We start from the raw sequence: 25,349 nt of genomic DNA, 5'->3' as shown, positions 1-25,349 counted from the left end.
ATGTAAGACGCAGTCTCACCATCCTTGCCTCTGAGGAGCATTCTGGCCACACGTCTTCCAAGATAGATTTGTTCGTTCTTTTGGCAGTCCGTAGCACATTCAATGTTCTTCGCCAACACCACAATTCAAAGGCGCCAACTCTTCTTCTGTCTTCCTTATTCACTGTCCAGCTTTCACATGCATATCATGAGACAGAAAATACCATGGCTTGGGTCAGGTGCACCTTAGTCTTCAGGGTGACATCTTTGCTCTTCAACACTTTGAAGAGGTCTTTTGCAGCAGGTTTGCCCAATGCAATGCGTCTTTTGATTTCTTGACTGCTGCTTCCATGGCTGTTGATTGTGGATCGAAGCAAAATGAAATCCTTGACAACTTCATTCTTTTCTCCGTTTATCATGATGTTGCTCATTGGTCCAGTTGTGAGGATTTTTGTTTTCTTTATGTTGAGGTGTAATCCATACTGAAGGCTGTGGTCTTTGATCTTCATTAGTAAGTGCTTCAAGTCCTCCTCACTTTCAGCAAGCAAGGTTGTGTCATCTGCATAACACAGGTTGTTAATGAGTCTTCCTTCAATTCTGATGCCCCGTTCTTCTTCATAGAGTCCAGCTTCTCGGATTATTTGTTCAGGATACACATTAAATAGGTATGGTGAAAGAATACAACCCTGACACACACCTTTCCTGACTTTAAAACAATCAGTATCCCCTTGTTCTGTCTGAACAACTGCCTCTTCATCTATGTAAAGGCTCCTCATAAGCACAATTAAGTGTTCTGGAATTCCCATTCTTCGCAGTGTTATCCATAGTTTGTTACGATCCACATAGTCGAATGCCTTTGCATAGTCAATAAAACACAGGTAAACATCCTTCTGGTATTGTCTGCTTTCAGCCAGGATCCATCTGACATTAGCAATGATATCCCTGGTTCCACGTCCTCTTCTGAAACCGGCCTGAATTTCTGGCAGTTCCCTGTCGATATACTGCTGCAGCCGTTTTTGAATGATGTTCAGCAAAATTTTGCTTGCGTGTGATATTAATGATATCGTTCTATAATTTCCACATTCGGTTGGATCACCTTTCCTAGGAATAGGCATAAATATGGATCTCTTCCAGTTAGTTGGCCAGGAAGCTGTCTTCCATATTTCTTGGCATAGACGAGTGAGCACCTCCAGCGCTGCATCTGTTTGTTGAAACATCTCAACTGACATTCCATCAATTCCTGGAGTCTTGTTTTTCGCTAATGCCTTCAGAGCAGCTTGGACTTCTTCCTTTCAGTACCATCGGTTCCTGATCATATGCCACCTCTTGAAACGGTTGAATATCGACTAATTGTTTTTGGTATAATGACTCTGTGTATTCCTTCCATCTTCTTTTGATGCTTCCTGTGTCGTTTAATATTTTCCCCATGGAATCCTTCACTATTGCAACTTGAGGCTTGAATTTTTTCTTCAGTTCTTTCAGCTTGAGAAAAGCCAAGCATGTTCTTCCCTTTTGGTTTTCCATCTCCAGCTCTTTGCACATGTCATTATAATACTTTACTTTGTCTTCTCGAGAAGCCCTTTGAAATCTTCTGTTCAGTTCTTTTACGTCATCAATTCTTCCTTTTGCTTTAGCTGCTTGACGCTCAAGAGCAAGTTTCAGAGTCTCCTCTGACATCCATATTGGTCTTTTCTTTCTTTCCTATCTTTTCAGTGACCTCTTGCTTTCTTCATGGATGATGTCCTTGATGTCATTCCACAACTCGTCTGGCCTTCGGTCATTAGTGTTCAACGTGTCAAGTGTATTCTTCAGATGGTCTCTAAATTCAGGTGGGATATACTCAAGGTCATATTTTGGCTCTCGTGTACTTGCTCTGATTTTCTTTAGTTTCAGCTTAAACTTGCATATGAGCAGTTATGGTCTGTTCCACAGTCGGCCCCTGGCCTTGTTCTGACTGATGATATTCAGCTTTTCCATCGTCTCTTTCCACAGAGGTAGTCAATTTGATTTCTGTGTGTTCCATCTGGCGAGGTCCATGTGTGTAGTCGCCGTTTATGTTGGTGAAAGAAGGTATTTGCAATGAAGAAGTCGTTGGTCTTGCAAAATTCTATCATTCGATCTCCGGCATTGTTTCTATCACCGAGGCCATATTTTCCAACTACCGATCCTTCTTCTTTGTTTCCAACTTTTGCATTCCAATCGCCAGTAATTATCAATGCATCTTGATTGCATGTTTGATCCATTTCAGGCTGTAGCAGCTGATAAAAATCTTCTATTTCTTCATCTTTGGCCCTAGTGGTTGGTGCATAAATTTGAATAATAGTCGTATTAACTGATCTTCGTTGTAGGTGTACGGATATTATCCTATCACTGACAGCACTGCACTTCAGGATAGATCTTGAAACGTTCCTTTTGACGATGAATGCAACACCATTCCTCTTCGAGTTATCACTCCCAGCATAGTAAGCTATATGATTGTCTGATTCAAAATGGCCAATACCAGTCCATGTCAGCTCACTAATGCCTAGGATATCAATGTTTATGTGTTCCATTTCATTTTTGACAATTTCCAATTTTCCTAGATTCATACTTCGTACATCCCAGGTTCCAATTATTAATGGATGTTTACAGCTGTTTCTTCTCATTTTGAATTGTGCCACATCAGCAGATGAAGGTCCTGAAAGCTTTACTCCATCCACGTCATTAAGGTCGACACTACTTTGAGGAAGCAGCTCTTCCCCAGTCATCTTTTGAGCGCCTTCCAACCTGGAGGGCTCATCTTCCAGCACTATATCAGACAATGTTCTGCTGCTATTCATAAGGTTTTCACTGGCTTATGCTTTTCAGAAGTAGACTGCTGGGTCCTTCTTCCTAGTCTGTCTTAGTCTGGAAGCTCAGCTGAAACCTGTCCTCCATGGGTGACCCTGCTGGTATCCGAATACTGTGGCAGAGCCTCCAGCATCACAGCAACACACAAGCCCCCAGAGTACGACAAACTGACAGACACGTGGAGGAAGACCTAAATATAAAATCTAAAACGATAAAGATCATGGAAGAAAAAATACTGACAACGCTAGAAGTCCTAATCCATGGCATAAACAGTATACAAAACATTGCTAACAATGCAGAAGAGAAACTAGATAACTGGGAGCTCCTAAAAATCAAGCACCTGTGCTCATCCAAAGACCTCACCAAAAGACTAAAAAGATTACCTACGGACTGGGAAAAAGTTTTTAGCTATGACATTTCCGATCAGTGTCTGATCTCTAAAATCTACACGATACTGCAAAAACTCAACAACGAAAAGACAACCAAATTAAAAAATGGGCAAAGGATATGAACAGACACTTCACTAAAGAAGACATTCTGGTAGCTAACAGATAAATGAGGAAATGTTCACGATCATAAGCCATCAGGGAAATGTAAATCAAAACTACAATGAGATTCCATCTCACTCCAACAAGGCTGGCATTAATCCAAAAAACACAAAATAATAAATGTTGGAGAGGTTGTGGAGACACTGGAACACTTATACCCTGCTGGTGGGAATGAAAATGGTACAGCCACTTTGGAAATCGATTTGGCGCTTCCTTAAAAAACTAGAAATAGAGCTACCATATGATCCAGCAATCCCACTCCTTGGAATATATCCTAAAGAAATGAGAGCCTTTACATGAACAGGTATATGCACACCCATGTTCACTACAGCACCGTTTACAATAGCAAAAAGATGGAAGGAACCAAGGCGCCCATCAATGGATGAATGGATAAATAAATTATGGTATATTTACACAATGGAATACTACGTGTCGATAAAGAACAACGATGAATCTGTGAAACATTTCATAATACAGAGGAATCTGGAAGGCATTATGCTGAGTGAAATTAGTCAGTTGCAAAAGGACAAATATTGTATGAGATCACTATTATAAGAACTCGAAATATAGTTTAAACAGAGAAGAAAATATTCTTTGATGGTTACGAGACTGGGGAGGGAGGAAGGGAGTAAGAGGAGTTTTCACTAATTAGATAGTAGATAAGAACTATTTTAGGTGAAGGGAAAGACAACACACAATACACGAGAGATCAGCACAACTGTACTAAACCAAAAGCAAAGAAGTTTCCTGAATATACTGAACACTTTGAAGGCCAGCGTAATAGTGGCGGGGTTTTGGGGACCGTGGTTTCAGTGAACATCTACATAAACTGGCATAATAAAATCTATTAAAAAAAACATTCTGCATCCCACTTTGGAGTGTGGCATCTGGGGTCTTAAACTCTAGTAAGCAGCCATCTAAGATGCATCAATTAGTCTCAACCTACCTGGGGCAAAGGGGAATGAAGAACACCAAAGACACGAGGGAATTATGAGCCCAAAAGACAGAAAGCGCCACATAATCAGAGACTACATCAGCCTGAGACCAGAAGAACTAGATGGTGCCCGGCTACAACGGTGACTGCCCTGACAGGGGCACAACAGAGAACCCCTGAGGGAGCAGGAGAGCAGTGAGATGAAGACCTCAAATTCTTGCAAAAAAAACCGGACTTAATGGTCTGGCTGAGACTGGAAGGACCCTGTAGGTCACGGTCCCCAGACCTTCTGTTAGTCCAAGACAGGAACCATTCCCAAAGCCAACTCTTCAGACAGGGATTGGACTGGACTATCGGAGAGAAAACAATACTGGTGAAGAGTAAGCTTCCTGGATCAAGTAGACACATGAGACTATGTGGGAAGCTCCTGTCTGGAGGGTAGATGAGAGGGCAGAGTGGGTCAGAAGCTGGCCAGATGGACACTAAAATAGATAGTGGAGGGAAGGAGTGTGCAGTCTCATGAGGGGAGAGCAACTAGGAGTATACAGCAAGGTGTACATAAATTTTTGTATGAGAGACTGACTTGATTTATAAACTTTCACATAAGGCACAGTAAAAATTTTTTTAAAAGTCCACATCTTCTGAGTCATCTTTGGGTCTTTTCTTCCTTGTCATTAGTCCCTGGCTTTCTCTACTCTGGGCACTCAGCAAAACACCTCTATCCAAAGCAATCCTGAGACAGCACTCCTTGCCTTCCTTCCAGCCTGAAGCTGTGGTTTTCAATCATTCTGCCTATCAGTGCTTTAGGGATTTTTTGTGTTTTAGGTGAATTTCAATTTTTAAATAGCTATTTTCACAAATTTTAGAAAAGACTTTTAGAAAATATAATTTTAGAAAATGTGCACTCAAATATGTCCTAAATTTTAACATAAGCAATGTATTAATTTATACTATCAGTTAACCAAATTTTTAATAGGAATCTAAGGATTATCCTGTTACCTCTGTACATATACTTTGACTTCTCTCAAAAACCACTGATAAAAATAACTATAGCCTTCTGCTTGTTTTCTGGTTTTGTTGCTGTTGATATGGAATTCACACGTCCACTCATCAAATACACCACTAAGGTGCAGGTGAATCCCCAACAAATACCACCATGATAACATCATACTATACATACTTTTTGTACTTCTGTTAAAGTTTTAGGTATCTGGAGCTGTGGTGGCGCAGCGATTAAGAGCTTGGCTGCTAACCTAAATGGTGGTAGTTCAACAGTTCAAATCTACCACCCGTTCCTTGGAAACCCCATGGGGCAGTTCTACTCTGTCCTATAGGGTTGCTATGAGTCGGAATCAACTCAATGGCAACTTTTTTTTTTTTTTAACACATACTTTTTGTACTGTGTTAAAGTTCTGGCTACCTCTTGCTATAAGACAAGATATGCTTCAAATGCTAGCATAAAAATATACAAGCTCCAAACACTTTACCAATGCCATTTAAAATGTCTAGCATGGCCTATCCACCTACTCTTTGGTCCCGTATGTGAACTTTGAAACCCAGAAAATGGTCTTGGTTCTCTGTTCAAAGATACGTCAGAGAGATTTCTAAGCCAAAGAGAGTGAAGAGAAAACAATCTCTTATGTCCTTTGGCTCATAAAGTACTATTTACTCCCGGCTACCTCTCTCACCCACATGGGACACGGACCAGACTAGCCCATGTGAGGAACACAAAAATATTTGTTGAATTGATTTCTTTTTAAAGTCAGGGAAATAAAAGGTTTTAGGGAAAGAAATCTAGAAAGCCAGCTGCAGACGAAAATCAAACTGACAATGCTGGTTCCCTAAGGGAATGTACATTTTAGAAAAAATTTATTTTAAATAAGTTCTCCATCCTAAAGAAATAAGAGCAGTGACACAGATAGACATACGTGCACACATTTTCACTGCTGCATTATTCACAACAGCAAAAAAATGGAAACAACCTAAGTGTCCATCAACAGATGAACAGATAAACAAAATATTGTACATACATATAACAGAATACTACGCAATAATAAAGAATAATGAGTTTGCGAAACATCTTACAACTTGGATGAATCTGGAGGACGTTATGCTCAGTGAAATAAGTCAAATACAAAAGGACAAATATTGTATGATACCACTTTTATAAAAAGTCAAGAATAGGAGGGAGAGAGAGCGGGCTGTCTCATTTGGGGGAGAGTAATTGGGAGTGTGCTGGAAAAAAAAAAATTTTTTTTCTAGCAAGGCGTATATGGGTTTTTGTGTAAGACGCTGACTTGATTTGTAAACTTTCACTTAAAGCACAATAACAAGTATAAAAAAAAAAGACAAGTTAAGAATAGGTTTACACACAGAAAGAAACATTCTTTGATGGTTACCAGGGATGGGAGGGGAGGAAGGAAGAATCACTTACTAGAGAATAACCAAAAACCAAACCAAACCCAGTGCCATTGAGTTGATTCCGACTCATAGTGACCCTATAAGACAGAGTAGAACTGCCCCATAGAGTTTTCAAGGAGCACCTGGCGGATTTGAACTGCCGACCCTTTGGTTGGCAGCCGTAGCACTTAACCACTATGCCACCAGTGTTTCCTACTAGAGAGTAGACCTGTGTTAATTCTGGTGAAGGGAAAGGCAATATACAATATGGGAGAAGTCAACACTGACATGATCAAGGTAAACGAAGACATGTGAATAAAGGACAACCACGGTAAATGCTATAACATACAATTCTGTGACAACATTAATAATAACCAAAGATTTGTGAGTAGTTACACAGGTAGATATGTATGCCATATAGGTGAAGGAAGGCATAGGGGAGTACGTGTGTGCATATATATGTATTGCTGTGGGCATCTGCATAAACATATTTGTATGTGCTACATACATATTCATATATATATAATAGAGCACATACAGGGAACACTTATGGAAACTTCTTAGACATATCCAAATATGTGTTCCTTGGTTTGAAGGCTAAGGACCACAGTCTCAGGGAACATCTAGGTCAACTGGCATAACACAGTTCATAAAGATAATGTTCTGTATCCTAGTTTGGGGAGCAGTGTCTGGGGTCTTAAAAGCTTGACAGCAACCATCTGAGATACACCTACTGTTCTCTTCCTGTCTGGAGCAAAGGAAAGTGAAGGAAACCAAAGACTCAAGGAAGCAATTAGTCAATAGGGCTGACGGCCCACACGAACCACAGCCTCCTCCAGTCTGCGACCAGAAGAACTAGATGGCCCCCAGCTACCACTACTGACTGCTCTGACCGGGGACACAATACAAGGTCCCAGTTAGAATAGGAGAAAAACGTAGAACAAAACTCAAATTCATAAAAAAAAGACCAGATTTACTGGACTGATAGAGACTGGAGAAACTCCTGAGACTATAACCCTACGACGCCCTTCTAACTTGGAACTGAAGCCACTCCCAGAGGTCACCTTTCAGCCAAATAAAAGACTGGCCTACAAAATAAACAGTAACACCCGTGAGGAATGTGTTCCTTAGAATAATTAGCTGTATGAAACCAAACCAGCAACGTTTCCCCAAAAGCAAAGATGACAAGGCAAGGAGGGGCAGCAAGACCGGAGGGATAGAAAAGGGGAAGTCAGGGTAGAAATGGGGAGAGTGCTGACACTGTGGGGATGGCAACCAATGTCACGGAACAGTTTGTATACGAATTACTGAAGGGGAAGCTAATTTGGTGTGTAAACTTTCACCTAAAACACAATAAAATGTTCAAAACAAAGTCCCCTAACAAGTAAAGGAGACAGTTCTGAACTCCGAAGTGGTCAAGAACAATATGTAACAGAGCCAATTCTTGTTAATGAAAACTAAAATACCAAAACAATTCAGAACACCCCATATATTTGGTATTAAATTACTTTGTTTTAATTACTAATATAGAATATACTTGTTGGAAAAAAAAATCACAATACATAACGGTATGTTCCTCATTCTCTGCAAGTTAACTACTCTCCATTTTATATGAATCCTTCCAAAAAGTTTCCCTCACCCATGTTAATGCATACACACAAATACACAGTATCTGATTTCAGCAAGTAATTCCTGATGGCCTACAAATGAGGGATTCAGCAAGGAACAGGATGGGTATGGTTCCCCATTTAAATTTTTCATAGAAATGCCATACTTTATGCAAACAGTGTGTGCCTTCTACATATGTTTGCCAACCGTGCCCTTCTCCCAGGAGGTATTTTTGTAAGTGCACTATGTTATCTCTTTTTTTTTTTTACAGCAACATGTTTAAAAAAAAATGGCATATGGTGCTTATGAAAATACCTCACGGCGGGGAGGGCTCGGTTGGCAAACAAATGTAAAAGGCACACATCTTCCCATAAAAATACAATAATATTATTCAATAAATTACTCGCAAAACATTTAAAAATGTAAACTTCATCATTACCATGAGGAGGTAAACTTGATACTATTATCACAATTTTACATGTCAGGTAACTGAAAAGAGAAGTCAAGTACTGTGCCTTGGAACTTAGCTAGTATAGTAGCTAGAGGAAACCATGCCCAGCACACAAGTGACTGGACTCCAGGCCTACTACTCTTTCCACAAAATAAATATATTAAGTGATAATAAAGATAAGTCCATTAAGAATGCAATCTAAGAAATAAGTTTAAACTCAGAAATCAAATAATGTTTAACTAGCATTTACATTTACCAAGCTTACCTAAAGGCAGCAACTAATGGTGCATAAATGGAGTCCCCATCATAAACGTATAAATGGTCCCAACTACACTCTGTAGCAAAATGTTTGAAACGAAGTCTCATTATTCTGTTTGGCCTGAAAAGAATAAAAAAGCAATTTATAACAAACTAATCATCATAACCATCAACCATTGAGAAATATATATATATTTTAAGAATTTACAGGGACAGAAGAAATTGATAGTATATAAACAGTATTCCTTCATTTGTTTATTTATTTAGCACTTACTACGTGCAAGAGAAGGTGCCTTGGTGGTGCAATGGTTACATATTCAGCTGCTAACTGAAAGGTCAGTGGTTTGAACCTACCCACAGCTCTTAGGGAGAAAAGACCTGGCAATCTACTCTCGTAAAGACTACAGCCTTGGAAACCCTATAGGGCAGTTCTACTCTGTCCTATACAGTCACTATGAGTTGGAACCGACTCAGCAGCAATGGGGATGTGCAACAGACCACTAAACAAACATGCAAATGTTAAACAAAATGGACATGGTCTGTCTTTTTGGGCCTTACAGTCTGTTCAGTGGCTCTCTTTAACAGCCTCTGGACCAATACATTAGCCCTTTCATTTCTGCACTTCCTTACTCAACTTAAGATTTCATACTTCATCATTTCACAAACTGCCAATTCTCTAAACTCTCCTACTTTCTGCTTTTTCAAAGCACTGCCTGGCAAAAGCCCTGGTCTAGAGAAAACCAAGTATCTGCTTTGACTTAGATTGTACCCAAAGACAACTAAGCAGCGTTGGACAATCACACCACTGGGTAAACTGGTTCTAGTACTAGTCATTGCTCATCAACTTCAAATGGCACTTCAATTCTTTTATTCCATAATACTTCCTTCTCCACCCCTCCCTGCACTTTTTACTTTTTTTTTTTGTAAAGAAACCAGATCATTTGTCCTATAGACTTCCTCACCTTCTAGACTTGGCTGATTTCTGTGCATTCCAAGATGTTAAGTACCATCTACTTAGTCTTGAATTTTAATATCCAGCTCAGTCCTTCCCTCTAAACTCCAGTCTCAGTTATATAACTGACTTCCAGGCATATCACTTAGAATGTCTCTCCAGCATCACACAGGAACATGCCCTAAACTAAGTCCTCAATTCCTCCTCTAAACTTGTTGTTTCTCCTGAATATGGGCCACACATCTAGCTAGTGACAGAAACCCGGGAGTCATCTTTGATTTTTTTACTTAGTCCAACATTCTAATCCATCATTAAATTCTGTCTGTTCTATTTTCAAAATGTATCTCAAGCCTGTCTATTTTTCTCTGCCTTCACCACTACCACTCTAGTCCAAGTTAGCATAATCTCTAGGCTGGCCTACTAAACAATCTACCATTCCCACATCTAATCCAGTCTCTGTACTATAGCTAGAACAACACAGGCAAAACGAAAATTTGATGTTATCGCCTACTTAAAATCAATTGGTGGCTCCCCACTGCTCTTAGGACAAACGTCTAAATTCTTACCACTGCCAGCAAGGCCTTCGTGGTCACTCTCTGCCCACCTCTCCAGCTTCATCATGTATTCCCCTCCTATGCTCCCATGTCTAACCTCCCTCACCTTCTTTTAGTTGTGAAGATGCTTACAGAACACTCTTCCAGCCACTCCTCACCTGACTGGCTCCTTCCCTTCCTTCATACCTCAGCTCAATGTCACTTCCTCAAAGAAGACATCTGACTCTTAAACCAGGCCTCATGCCCCTACCAAATGGATGGTAAGTTACCTGATGGAAGGAACTGGGTCTGTTTTCGAACACCACTGTATGCCCAGCACACAATACAGCTCATGTTTGGCACAAGGTGGCATTCAATAAATAAAGACTTATTCTACATGATCTTACTTAACTTTCCCCCATAACAGCTCTTAAAAAGTGATACCAATTTTGGGATGACTCTTTTTTACTGTTTTGTTTTATTAATGCATAAAGATTTTTTCACTCAAAATGAAAAAAAACGTATATATATATATATAAACCATATGTATTTCAAGATTAATTTCAGGCAAAGACACATTCACCAATTTATTCAACACAATGGCTTCTAGTCAGAGGATACCCTATAGGACACATTTGACTTCCACATAGCATTCAGGTTAACCCAAACATTTTGCCTCGGATGAAGAGGTAGCATCTTCTTGGACTTTTCAGGTGGCCGTACGTATGTGGTACACGCTTTGAACACTTGCATATTTAGCCTTTATTTTTCCCTAATGGAGTTTTTCTATGCTGTAACTTTAACTCTAGTTTGAGAGCAAGATAGCTACCAGCCCCCAAGAGGTTAAAAGAATAATCAAAACATTATACAGACAGAAGACTGTATCTTCTAGAAAATGACTCCCTCATGGCCCCCTCTACCAGTTACCACCAAGTCTTTTCCTCCTCCTTTTATGAGAAAAATAAGCTTTCTTTATATTTTATGTGCAAATTGTATTTAGTTTCAAATGGTTGCTGCTGCTGTTTTTTTAACATGCTTTCACTGTTCAACTGATATATTTTTCTATATATGAAAATTGTTTGAGTATCTTGGGTTGAGACGGAATACATAATTTTTGCCATTAAAATTAATAAAAACATTTTTTCACTTAACAGTTTTTCTTTAGCAGCAAGGTTTTCAGGAACAAATTAAAAACATTAAGCAAAGGATAGGTGTACTGATTTAATTGAATGAATAAACAACTACTATTCAGGAAACAGTAGTACTTCATCTTTCATTTTTACTTCTCCCCACAGCGAATACAGTGATCAAAAATAATCCATAACTAAAGAAAGAAAACAAAAAAACCTATGCCTCATCTCATCAAAAAATACCTAATGAATCTACCAATCATGAACACAATAGCAAAAATTCAAACCTTTAATTCTGAAAGTGGCTTGCTGGATTTTAGTGTTAAAAACAAGCATCGATTAACACGTTATAGGTTCTCTGGTTACAATGGTGAATGAGAAGGACAAACAACATCTCTGCTGCCCTCACAGCACTTAAGAGTCTATGGAGGGCTTTTAACACCATGTATATCTTCTTGATGCTTAAATATATTTCTCCATCCTAGACCTCTCCTCTACCCCACACTTACTTGTCTAACTAACATCTCTAAGTAAACAACTAAGTAAATAAATAAACAAGTTAACTCAATGGTGATCAGTGCTGTGAAGAAATTACAGGACTATGATATGGTACTTCAACAGGTGAGGGCTTTCACCAGAATGCTCCGGAGTTTAGAATGAGGATGGGCAAGCCAAGTGAAAAGCCTGGGGAACAGTGTTCTAGGCAGAGGGAACAGTGTGGCAAGGTTCTAAAGGGAAAAGCTGATGTGTCCAAGCAACACAATGAAAGAAGCAACATGAAGAAAATCAGCATATCTGAAACACTACGAACAGAGGAAATGAGAAGTGAGAGGTGGAAAAGGGGCAAAAGCAAAAATCGGGAGGCCAATTTCAAGGCTATTAGATAGGCCCAGGCTAGAGAAGATGGTGGCTTTTAAAATGATAGTAGAGATAGAGACAAAAGGGAGTCTGTAGATGGATTTGGGAGATATCCTTAAGGGAAAACTGACAGAATTTACTGACACTTAATATGAAGGGCTAGAGAAAAGAAGGGATTAAAGTTTTTTGTGTTTTTTGTTTAGATACTGAGGAAAGGCAACCACCGAGAGCACATTCAGAGCAACAGTGGAGAAGGACATCAGATGGGAATGACCTGATAGAAAGGGCAAGGGCAGAAAACTCCTTAGAGTAGCAGTTCTCAAAGGGTAGACCACAGACCCCTAGGGGCCCTGGGATTCTTTTAGGAGGTCCAAGCAGTCAAAACTATTTTCACAATTATACTAACATATCAGGTGCCTTTATCACTATGTTGACATTTACTAATGGCGCAAGAACAACGATAAGCGAAACTGCTGGTGCCTGAGAACAAATCAAGGCAGCAGCAACAAGCTGTACCAGTGATCACTGCATTCCTCACCACCATTCACTTGCAGAAAAAAAGAAGAAAAAAGCGAATTTCACTTATAGATATTTTGATGAAACAGTAAAAAAACTATAAATCTTGACCCATGAGTACATATCTTTTTAATATTTTGTGTGAGAAGATGGGAAGTATGCATAAGGCACTTCTACTGCCTAATGAAAGTATAGTAGTAGCTATCTCAAAGAAAATCACTTTTTTAACTGTTTCAGCTGTAAGCTGAACTGGGCACTTTTTTCTCGGCATACCATTTTACTTGAAAGAACAACTAACAAACTATGGTTATTCAAGACTTGGAAATTTAGCAGATATTTTCTACAAAAAGAACAAGCCTGTCACTTCAAAGAAAACTGACAGTATTTGTTGTCAATGATAAAATACAAGATTTCAAAAGAATTAAAAATTTGGAAAATTCGTATCTGCCATCCAGATACAACTTTCCAACACTTAGAATTTTCTGATGAGATTGGTGGTAATATTAATAACCAATATGATTTTTTAATATACTTTTTATTATGCTTAAAGTGAAAGTTTACAACTCAAGTCAGTCTCTCACACAAAAACCCATATACACCTTGTTATACACTCCCAATTAATCTCCCCCTAATGAGACAGCCTGCCCTCTCCCTCCACTCTCTTTTTTCATGTCCATTTCACCACCTTCTAACCCCCTCCACCCTCTCATCTCCCCTCCAGGCAGGAGATGCCAATATAGTCTCAAGTGTCCACCTGATCCAAGAAGCTCACTCCTCACCAGCATCCCTCTCCAACCCATTGTCCAGTCCAATCCATGTCTGAAGAGTTGGCTTTGGGAATGGTTCCTGTCCTGGGCCAACAGAAGGTCTGGGGGCCATGACCACCGTGGTCCTTCTAGTCTCAGTCAAACCATTAAGTCTGGTCTTATGAGACTCTGGGTTCTGCATCCCACTGCTCTCCTGATCCCTCAGGGGTTCTCTGTTGTGTTCCCTGTCAGGGCAGTCATCGGTTGTAGCCGGGCACCATCTAGTTCTTCTGGTCCAGGCTGATGTAGTCTCTGGTTCATGTGGCCCTTTCTGTCTCTTGGGCTCCTAATCACCCTCTGTCCTTAGTGTTCTTCATTCTCCTTTGATCTAGGTGGGTTGAGACCAATTGATGCATCATAGATGGCTGCTTGCTAGCATTTAAGACCCCAGAAGTCACTCTTCAAAGTGGGATGAGGAATGTTTTCTTAATAGATTTTATTATGCCACTTGACTTAGATGTCCCTTAAAACCATGGTCCCCAAACCCCTGCCCCTGCTACGCTGGCCTTCGAAGCATTCAGTTTATTCAGGAAACTTCTTTGCTTTTGGTTTAGTCCAACTGTGCTGACCTCCCCTGTATTGTGTGCTGTCTTTCCCTTCACCTAAAGTAGTTCTTACCTACAATCTAATTAGTGAATGCCCCTCTCCCACCCTCCCTCCCTCCCCCGTCTTGTAACCACAAAAGAATGTTTTCTTCTCAGTTTAAACTATTTCTCAAGCTCTTATAATAGTGGTCTTATGCAATATTTGCCCTTTTGCAACTAACTAATTTCACTCAGCAGAATGCCTTCCAGGTTCCTCCGTGTTATAAAATGTTTCACAGATTCCTCATTGCTCTTTATCAATGTGTAGTATTCCATTGTGTGAATACACCATAATTTATTTATCCATTCATCCGTTGATGAGCACCTTGATTGCTGCCATCTTTTTGCTATTGTAAACACTGCTCCAATAAACATGGGTGCGCATATCTCTCTTCGTGTAAAAGCTCTTATTTATCTAGGATATATTCCAAGGAGTGGGATTGCTGGATCGTATGGTAGTTCTATTTCTAGCTTTTTAAGGAAGCGCCAAATCGATTTCCAAAGTGGTTGTACCATCTTACATTCCCACCAGCAGTGTATAAGTGTTCCAATCTCTCCACAGCCTCTCCAACATTTATTATTTTGTGTTTTTTGGATTAATGCCAGCCTTGTTGGAGTGAGATGAAATCTCATTGTAGTTTTGATCTGCATTTCTCTAATAGTTAATACTCGTGAACATTCCCTCATATATCTGCTAGCTACCTGAATGTCTTCTTTAGTGAAGTGTCTATTCATATCTTTTGCCCATTTTTTAATTGGGTTATTTGTCTTTCTGCAGTTGAGTTTTTGCAGTATCATGTAGATTTTAGAGATCAGGCACTGATCAAAAATGTCAAAGCTAAAAACTTTTTCCCAGTCTGTAGGTAGTCTTTTTACTCTTTTGGTGAAGTCTTTGGATGAGCACAGGTGCTTGATTTTTAGGAGCTCCCAGTTATCTAGTTTTTCTTCTACATTCTTTATAATGTTTTGTATACTGTTTATGCCATGTATTAGGGCTCCTAATGTTGTCCCTATTTTTTCTTCCAGGATCGTTACCGTTTTAGATTTTATATTTAGGTCTTTGATCCATTTTGAGTTAGTTTTTGTGCATGGAGTGAGGTATGGGTCTTGTTTCATTTTTTTGCAGATGGATATCCAGTTATGCCAGCACCATTTGTTCAAAAGACTGTCTCTTCCCCATTTAACTGTTTTGGGGCCTTTGTCAAATATCAACTGCTCATATGTGGATGGATTTATGTCTGGATTCTCAATTCTGTTCCACTGGTCCATGTATCTGTTGTTGTACCAGTAACAGGCTGTTTTGACTACTGTGGTGGTATAACAGGTTCTAAAATCAGGTAAAGTAAGGTCTTCCAGTTTGTTCTTTTTCAGTAATGCCTTATTTATCCGGGGCCTCTTTCCCTTTCACATGAAGTTGGTGATTTGTTTCTCCATCTCATTAAAGAATGTCCTTAGGATTTGGATCGGAATTGCATTAAATGTATGGATTGCTTCTGGTACAATAGACATTTTTATAATGTTAAGTCTTCCTATCCACGAGCAAGGTATGTTCTTCCCCTTATGTAAGTCTTTTTGGTTTCTTGCAGAAGTGTACTGTAGTTTTCTTTGTATAAGTCTTTTACATCTCTCCTAAGATTTATTCCTAAGTATTTTATCTTCTTGGGGGCTACTGTAAATGGCATTGATTTGGTGATTTCCTCTTCGATGTTCTTTTTGTTGGTGTAGAAGAATCCAACTGATTTTTGTATGTTTATCTTGTATCCCAATACTCTGCTGAACTCTTCTATTAGTTTCAGTAGTTTTCTGGAGGATTCCTTAGGGTTTTCTGTGTATAGGATAATGTCATCTGCAAATAGAGATACTTTTACTTCTTCCTCGCCAATCTGGACACCCTTTATTTCTTTATCTAGCCTAATTGCTCTGCCTAGGACCTCAAGCACAATGTTGAATAAGAGTGGTGATAAAGGGCATCCTTGTCTGGTTCCTGATCTCAATGCGAATGTTTTAAGGCTCTCTCCATTTAGGGTGATGTTCGCTGTTGGCTTTATATAAATCCCCGTTATTATGTTGAGGAATTTTCCTCCTATTCCTATTTTGCTGAGAGTTTTTATCATGAATGAGTGTTGAACTTTGTCAAATGCCTTTTGTGTATCAAATGATAAAATCATGTGATTCTTGTCTTTTGCTTTATTTAAGTGGTGGAATACATTAACTGTTTTTCTAATGTTGAACCATCCCTGCATACCTTATATAAATCCCACTTGGTCATGGTGAATTATTTTTTTTATATGTTGTTGAAATCTATTGGCTAGAATTTTGTTGAGGATTTTTGCATCTACATTCATGAGGCATATAGGTTTATAATTTTCTTTTCTTGTGGTGTCTTTACCTGGTTTTGGTATCAGGGATATGGTGGCTTCATAGAATGAGTTTCGTAGTATTCTGTCCTTTTGTATGCTCTGAAATACCTTTAGTAGTAGTGGTGTTAACTCCTCTCTGAAAGTTTGGTAGAACTCTGCAGTGAAGCCATCAGGACCAGGGCTTTTTTCTGTTGGGAGATTTTTGATTATCTTTTCAATCACTTCTTTTGTTATGGGTCTATTTAGTTGTTCTACCTCTGTTTGTGTTAGTTTAGGTAGGTTGTATGTTTCTAGGAATTTATCCATTTCTTCTAGGTTTTCAAATTTGTTTGAGTATAGTTTTTCATAGTAATCTGATATGATTCTTTTAATTTCAGTTGGGTCTGTTGTAATATCGCCCATCTCATTTCTTATTCGGGTTATTTGCTTCCTCTCCTGTTTTTCTTTTGTCAGTTTGGCCAGTGGTTTATCAATTTTGTTGATTTTTTCCAAAAACCAGCTTTTGGTCTTATTAATTCTTTCAATTGTTTTTCTGTTTTCTATTTCATTTAGTTCAGCTGTAATTCTTATTATTTGTTTTCTTCTGGTGCCTGTGGGTCTCTTTTGTTGCTCTCTTTCTATTTGCTCAAGTTGTAGGGATAATTCTTTGATTTTGGCCCTTTCTTCTTTTTTGGATGTGTGCATTTATTTATATAAATTGGCCTCTGAGCACCACTTTTGCTGTGTCCCAAAGGCTCTGCTACGAAGTGTTTTCATTCTCACTGGATTCTCTGAATTTCTTTATTCCATCCTTCATGTCTTCTATAATCCAGTCTTTTTTGAGCAGGGTATTGTTCAGTTTCCAAGTGTTGGATTTCTTTTCCCTGCTTTTCCTGTTATTGATTTCTGCTTTTATGGCCTTAGGGTCAGAAAAGATGCTTTGTAATATTTCAATGTTCTGGATTCTGCTAAGGCTTGCTTTATGCCCTAATATGTGGTCTATTCTACAGAATGTTCCACGTGCACGAGAAAAGAAAGTATACTTGACTGCTTTTGGGTGGAGTCTTCTGTATATGTTTATGAGGTCAAGTTGGTTGACTGTGGCATTTAGATCTTCCGTGTCTTTATTGAGCTTCTTTCTGGATGTCCTGTCCTTCACCGAAAGTGGTGTGTTGAAGTCTCCTACTATTATTGTGCAGCTGTCTATCTCACTTTTCAATACTGATAAGAGTTTGTTTTATGTATCTTGCAGCCCTGTCACTGGGTGCATAAATGTTTAATATGGTTATATCTTCTTTGTGTATTGTCCCTTTAATCATTATATAGTGTCCTTCCTTATCCTTTATGATGGATTTAACTTTAAAGTCTATTTTGTCAGAAATTAACATTGCCACTCCTGCTCTTTTTTGATTGTTGTTTACTTGATATATTTTTTCCATCCTTTGAGTTTTAGTTCGTTTGTGTCTCTAAGGTGTGTCTCTTGTAGGCAGCATATAGATGGATCTTGTTTTTTAATCCATTCTGCCACTCTCCGTCTTTTTATTGATGCATTTAGTCCATTTACATTCAGGATAATTATGGATAGGTATGAATTTTTTTATGAATTTAGTTCTATCATTTTGATGTCTTTTTTTGTGTGTTGACAGTTTCTTTTTCCCACTTTATTGTATGTGCTGAGTAGATTTTCTTTATATATTGTTCTTTCCTCATATTTGTTGTTGTTAATTTTGTTTCTGCTGAGTCTGTATTTTTCCCTTGTATTTTATTTTGATGAGTATGATAGTTTTTCTCCTTTGTGGTTACTTTATTATTTACCCCTATTTTTCTAAATTTAAAACTAGCTTTTATTTGTTTGTATCGCCATATCTTCCTCTCCATATGAAAGGTGTATGATTACATTTCTTAGTCCCTCTTTATTATTTTAATGTTGTCTTCTTTTCTATGGTAACATCACTGTTACCGTGTTTTGGGTTCTTTTTTGTTTTAAATAATCTTGCTTTGTTTTTTGGATTTCCCTGTCTGGGTTGACTTCTGGTTGCTCTGCCCAGTGTTCTAGTCTTGGGTTGATACCTGATATTACTGATTTTCTAACCAAAGAACTCCCTTTAGTATTTCATGTAGTTTTGGTTTGGTTTTTACCAATTTCCTGAACTTCTGTTTATCTGGAAATGTCTTAATTTCACCTTCACATTTAAGAGACAGTTTTGCTGGATATATGATTCTTGGCAGGCAATTTTTTTTCCTTCAATTTTTTTAAATATGTCATCCCATTGCCTTCTTGCCTGCATGGTTTCTGCCAAGTAGTCCAAGCTTATTCTTATTGGCTCTCCTTTGTATGTGACTTTTCATTTATCCCTCGCTGCTCTTGTAATTCTCTCTTTATCTTTGGTTTTGGCAAGCTTGATTATAAAATGTCTTGGTGACTTTCTTTTAGCATCTACCTTATGTGGAGTTCGATGAGCATCTTGGATAGATATCTTCTCATCTTTCACAATATCTGGGAAGTTTTCTGCCAACAAATCTTCAACAATTTCCTCTGTATTTTCTGTTATCCCTCCCTGTTCTGGTATTCCAATCACTCGTAGGTTATTTCTCTTGATAGAGTCCCACATGATTCTTAAGATTTCTTCATTTTTTTAAATTCCTTTATCTGATTTTTCTTCAAATATATTAGTACCAAGTGATTTATCTTCAAGTTCAGAAATTCTAGCTTCTACTTGCTCAATTCTTCTCCTCTGACTTTCTATTGAATTGTCTAATTCTGTAATTTTATTGTTAATCTTTTGAATTTCTGATTGCTGTCTGTCCATGGATTTTTCCAGCTTATTAAACTTTTCAGTATGTTCCTGAATAATCTTTCAAATTTCTTCAGTTGCTTTATCTGTGTGTTCCTTGGCTTGTTCTGCGTATTGCCTCATTTCCTTCCTGATGTCTTGAAGGGTTCTGTATATTAAACTTTTGTATTCTGCATCTGGTAATTCCAGGAATGCACTTTCACCTAGAACATCCCTGGGTTCTTTGTTTTGAGAGCCTGTTGAGGTGATCATGGTCTGTTTCTTTATGTGACTTGATATTGACTGTTGTCTCCGAGCCATCTATAAGTTTCTGTATTAGTTTATGCTTGCTTACTGTGTCATAGTCACTTGCTTTGTTTTGTTTTGGTATACCCCTATGGCTTGCTTGAGTGAGCTTGCTTGATTAATTTCGCCTTTGGAGCTCTGGTGTCCTGTCCCCAGCTGGCTAGAGCTGTTATCAGGTATATCAGTCTAGGAGTCCATTCAGCTTTTTTGTATGAATTCAGCTCAGGTGTCCAGGTAGCTGATCATCAAGTGTGTGGTACAGGCTCTGTCCTACAGTCTTAGAGGGGCAGGGGTGGTTGGCGTATACACCGTTATCTGATTGCAGCAGGGGGTCACACTCTGAACAAGGCAGGGGGCTGAGAACCGACTCCCAAGTGTCTCTGAGGAAAACGCATCTATGTTTCCTAGAGCGTGCTGGTGGGTGGGTTCTGCAGAGGGACTATGGGCACCCAGAATTTTTGGTTGTAAGGACTAGGAGGTACCAGTTATCTTTGGACCCCTGTCGTGAGTGGCTGGATGACCTGAGTGGAGCTTCCAGTCCTTTGGTCCCTGATGTGGGTAGGTGAGGTCCTTGTTTAATAAGCAAAGCAATGGCAAACATCAAACACCCACCTCTCCAAAGCACAGCTGAAATGGTTGGAGTCTGCCAACAAGGGCCTCTTGTCCCGAAATAGGCCCACACAGGTCCATGCAGAAGGGAAAGGTGCTCAAGGTCCACGGACGGTTTATGCTTGGACAGGAGACACTTCTGTCCTGAGCTCCCCTGGTTAATGGAGCTAGCAAATTATCTTTTGCCCCCAGTTTCAAATTTTTTCCTTCCCCAAGGCCGGGAGGATGGCTCTAAGTGCTCATCAGGGTCTATCTGAGGCCCCGGGATTCAGCCGCTGAGGCCGGCTTGGGGGTGTGGGAGGCGCGGTAAAATATATGCAAGTACTTAGCTTTTGCCGAGAGCGCCATTCTCCTCAGGTTCCAGAGGTGTGAGTAGACTGTGCGGCTGGTTGCTTCTCCCTGAGGAAACTGCGGCCGAACGCTAGTACCAGCCCACCAGACACCACTGCCGCTCTGGGAATGGTGCCTGAGGGCTCCCCGCGATTCAGATACAGTAACTCCTGTCCGCTTCTGAATGGTCTCTTCCTTCCCCTGGCCCTCAGTTCGCTGTATAAGCTTGCCTTTGATGCTCAGAGCTCCCAGCTTTTCACAAATATACTCGTTTCACTTGTTTTTTCAGGTCTTTGTTGTAAAGAGGGCTTGCCAGAAGCGTCTGTCTAGTCCGCCATCTTGGCTCCGCCCCCCAGCATGATTTTTTTTATATAATAAAATTTATCAACATTCGGTAAATCTACATAATTCAGTGAACCAATATTCCCCAAGTGACCCCATGCATAATATTACAAAATCATGCAAGGGTAAAAGATCCATGTGCAAGAAAACCAATGAATTTAAAAAAAAAAAAAAGTTCACTGATATTGTCTCAGAATCCACACTGCAATTTACTCTTAAGAAATTACTTGTCAAGTTTTAGCATAGCATCAAAGAAGACTAACCACAATTATTTAAACAGACTATTAAAATCTTCTCCCTTTTCCTACTACATATTCAAGTGAGGTTTACTTTTCTTCATCTACTTCAACCACAATAGTATATCCCAACAAAGTAAATGGGAAGATATGATAATTCAGCCCTCCTGAAGAGATTTGCAAAAATGTAAAACACTGCTATTCTTCTCACTAAATTTTTTTAAAAATTGTTTTGTTTGTTTTTTTTTTCATAACAACGTCATTTGTACTAACATGTAGTAGGTTTATTATTGTTGCTTTTAAATGAATTAAAAATATTTCCTGGTTTTAATTTCTGTTACGGTAAACACAGATAGATATAACTCACAAAAGCAACTACTACTTCGGTTCCTCAAAGTTTAAGAGTATAAAGAGGTCCTAAGACCAAAAAGTTTGAGAAACACTGATTTAAAGGTTTTCTGTAAAGGGAAGGAGAAAAAGAAGGCAATAGCTGGAGGAGAAACAGGGGTCCAGAGAAGATGCTGCTTGGGTGATACAGATTTATTCTGATTTTCTTGCCCACAATAAAAACAGGTACTTAGAAAAATGACATAATATTGTAATTTGCTAATGCTTTAAGTAAACCATGAAAAATACTCGATAGTGTATACACAAACCACGGCCTCATCTAACCTGAGACCAGAAGAACTAGATCATGCCTGGCTACCACGACCGACCTTCCAATCAGGACAACAATACGTGGACTATGATAGAATGGGAAAAAATGTGGAACAGAACCTCAAATTTCTTTAAAAAAAAAAAACACAGACCTACTGGACTAGTTGAGAGTGAGGGACTCCTTGAGACTAATGCCTACAGAAACTCTTCAGACTTTGAACTGAAACTAACCCCTGAGGGTCACCTTGGTTCAAAAAATAATGAATACCACCCGTAAGTCTGTGTTCCTTTAAAAAAAATCACCTATACGAGTCCAAATAGTCAACAGTTACTTTAAAACAAAGATAAGAATGTAAGGGGCCAGGGAAACTAGATCAATGGAAATGGAACAACCAGAATGGAAATGAGAATGTTCACACATTACGAGGAATGTAACCAATGTCACTGAAACACTTGTATGGAAATTCTGTCATGTAAAACTTCACCGAAAACACATCATTTTTAAAAAATAACAGCTTTTTAACTAGTACAGTTGAAAACACACAAATTTCACATGTATACAATTCATTTGTGACACTAAATCAAAACGTGAAATTTCTTTTTAATTAACAATAAAGATCAAGGAAATAAGAAAACCAAATTCATTTGTCAAATGAAAAGTTATAAAATAAAAAAATGTTTTAAGTACTTTATGCTACTGATGGTTAATTTCACTTCTAGGAAAAGTAATGTCATACTGAGCTCTATCCTAAAGAAAAATGAAGCCATTACTACTTACTGTCCTTCAATCAGCCATGTGCACTTCGTTTTATATTTATAATTTCCAGGTCCATCTGTTATAAACCCTGAAGATCCAGTTAGCCTGTAATTTAAATAAAAATAAAAACTTAAGTCCTTCAGAAGTTCATATATTGATAGCAGCTTTCTTAATCTTCCATATAATCCCAAATTAAGTATAGTGGGTACATGAATGCATACTATAATCAGAAAATGACTAGACAGTTATATACAAAATTGCATGAATTTGAACAAAAAAAAACCCTCGCCACACACATAAAATAAGAGGATACAAAAATATTAAAACCAACAGGAATAAACAAAAACATTATTTTGAAATCATTCTAAGACTGGAAGGTCATACTTTGTACCATGAAAACGGCCATGAGAACTCATTTATAAATACAAATTGGTTTTTTTAAAATTAAGATCACACAGTTGCAGTTACAAGTAAACTCACTGTGTCAACTTGATTCTGACTCATAGCATCCCTATAGGACTGCAGAGAACTGCCCCAGGGCTGTAATCTTGATGCAAGCAGGCTGCCACATCTTTCTCCCCCCTTAAAAGTGGAAACTAACAAGTAGAGTATATTTAATAAAAAAACATACTACTATTTACAGTGTAACTGTGGTAGGCAGGCATATCAAGCCACAACACATAACAGACTCACTGCAGTCATTTAGCTCCTGCTTCTGAATTGGCCACCTACCACGCACCTATCTTCCCACGCTCATGCAAGCCTTAAGTTTAGTAATATTTTTAGATTTTGCTAACATAATGGGTGCAGTGCAATGGGTTTCTCATATATCTGGCCATTCTGGCCTTGGGTTATAATTCTGCCAAAAATGGTTGGGACACAGCCTGCCCTGTGATTGATCTATTTTATGCACCTTGCAGGGACTCGTCAGTTTACTACGCAAATAGGGTACATAAAACTACCTAATAGAATTAAGTGACCTTGCGGGGATTGGTCAGTTTGTGGCCCAGCTGGGAGGGCCATGCCTTGAAATTGATAAGCAGCTTGCTCATATATAAGCAGTGAATCCAACAGAGGTTTTTAGAGAGAGAGGGAACCTCCTAAAAGAACTGTAATACAGGTCAAGAGCTGTAACACTGAAGACTGCACGAAATGGCATGAGATGGTGGCAGCAGTACCACTGGAGGGTACCACCAGACCTGCAAACCATTGCGCTGGGGATTACCAGCCCAGAGAAAGAGAGAGAGCTGAGCATCTTCAGGCAGGAGGTTTGCTGGCAGAATGGGGTGCCTCTAGGCACTTGTTGTCAGGGCCAAAAGAGCTATAACACTTGCCCAAGCAGGGCACAGGCAAGGTCCAGAGAAGCCGGTGGCAAAGGCAAGGCCCGCAGAGACCCAGCGAGGCCCAGTGGTCAACAGAAGGGCCGCTGGCTGGCATGGCCTAGAGAAGGAGCTGAGTGCTGTCCTGGTTGGAAGCTGTCCTAATTGACAAAGTTGACTCTCTCTCCTGAGTTGTATCCTGTTACTTCCAAGTTGATCCTGACCCCGAGTTGTAGCCTGTTACTTCCCTAATAAACCACATAACTCTAAGTATGGTCTGTGAGTTCTGTGTGGCCACTGTAATGAATTATCAAACCCAGCAGAGAAGTAGAGAGTGCCTTGGGGGGCCAGCTGCTGTCAGAAATGGTGAAAAAGTTGGATAGTGGAGGTATGTCTGACCTCCACCTCATTAGAACCCGCTTTGCGCTGATGCTGATTCTTATTCCTCCTCCTGAATTCAGGCAGGTTCAGACGCTAGGTTACAAGGGGCACATGCTGGTATCTCACTAATATTCTGACTGATGCTAACCATGATGTTTGAGTCTCCTTTTGTATGTTTTGGTCATTTGCATTTCCTCCTTTGTGAACTAAGAATTCATATTCTTTGCCCATTTTGCTACCAAGTTGTCTTTTTCGAATTAATATTTAGGGTAAGGGCTTTTTTTAATATTAAAAACACTTCTTATTTGTATGTTAAATGTACTATAAATATATTTTCTGTTAACTTTTATCTCTGTCCTTTGTGCCTAGTATTGATACATAGAATTTTTTAGCTTTTAAGAAGGATGCTATTTCCTTCCTCCTTGCTGTTTCCAGATCATTTTTCCCTCTTGCATCAACAATGTCAGCCTCCCTAAAGCAGATGCTTCTTCTGGATTTGCCTGCCTTACTTTCTAAGTCATCTATTCACATCCCAATTACTTCTCACGCACTGAAGATATCAGCACCTAGTTCACTGTCTTCCATTCATCTGCATTAACATTCAAGACATTGCATCCAAAACTCAGCCTCCTCTCAGTCTCTTAACCTTACCACTCATAATCTTTTCTTCCATTCCACTTTCGCCACCCGCTCCTTACCCATTAACAGTAACAGCACAATCACCAGAACCTCCATTGGAGCATCCTACCCTCTGATCACCATTTCCTAACTCCCTAGCTGATTAGCCTAGTTCCCTCTGTCCAGTGCGTTTTCAGCCTATGGAACCTTCAGTTCATAGGACCATCGCTTTTTCACTGTTCACCACTCACCACCCACACATTTCACTTTCCCACTTACCTAGTTAAGATTTCATG

The 25,349-nt window shown here is 39.2% G+C and overlaps 1 protein-coding gene across 3 annotated transcripts in view; it reads right to left on the bottom strand.

The window, feature by feature from the left end:
- Nucleotides 1–25,349, bottom strand: part of ATRN (attractin) — a 214,129-nt gene that overhangs the window by 139,471 nt on the left and 49,309 nt on the right. For all 3 annotated transcript variants that reach the window (XM_049869254.1, XM_049869251.1, XM_049869253.1), the window contains exons 2-3: nucleotides 22,757–22,840; nucleotides 9,014–9,127 (exon numbers count right to left, since the gene is read on the bottom strand). In XM_049869254.1, coding sequence (XP_049725211.1) covers nucleotides 9,014–9,127; nucleotides 22,757–22,840 — 198 coding nt within the window. The remainder of the gene's footprint in view (nucleotides 1–9,013; nucleotides 9,128–22,756; nucleotides 22,841–25,349) is intronic.

Source organism: Elephas maximus, chromosome 25 (genome assembly GCF_024166365.1).
Source record: "Elephas maximus indicus isolate mEleMax1 chromosome 25, mEleMax1 primary haplotype, whole genome shotgun sequence".
In the NCBI taxonomy this organism is placed as follows: domain Eukaryota; kingdom Metazoa; phylum Chordata; class Mammalia; order Proboscidea; family Elephantidae; genus Elephas; species Elephas maximus.
This window is presented reverse-complemented; position numbering and strand designations above follow the sequence as displayed.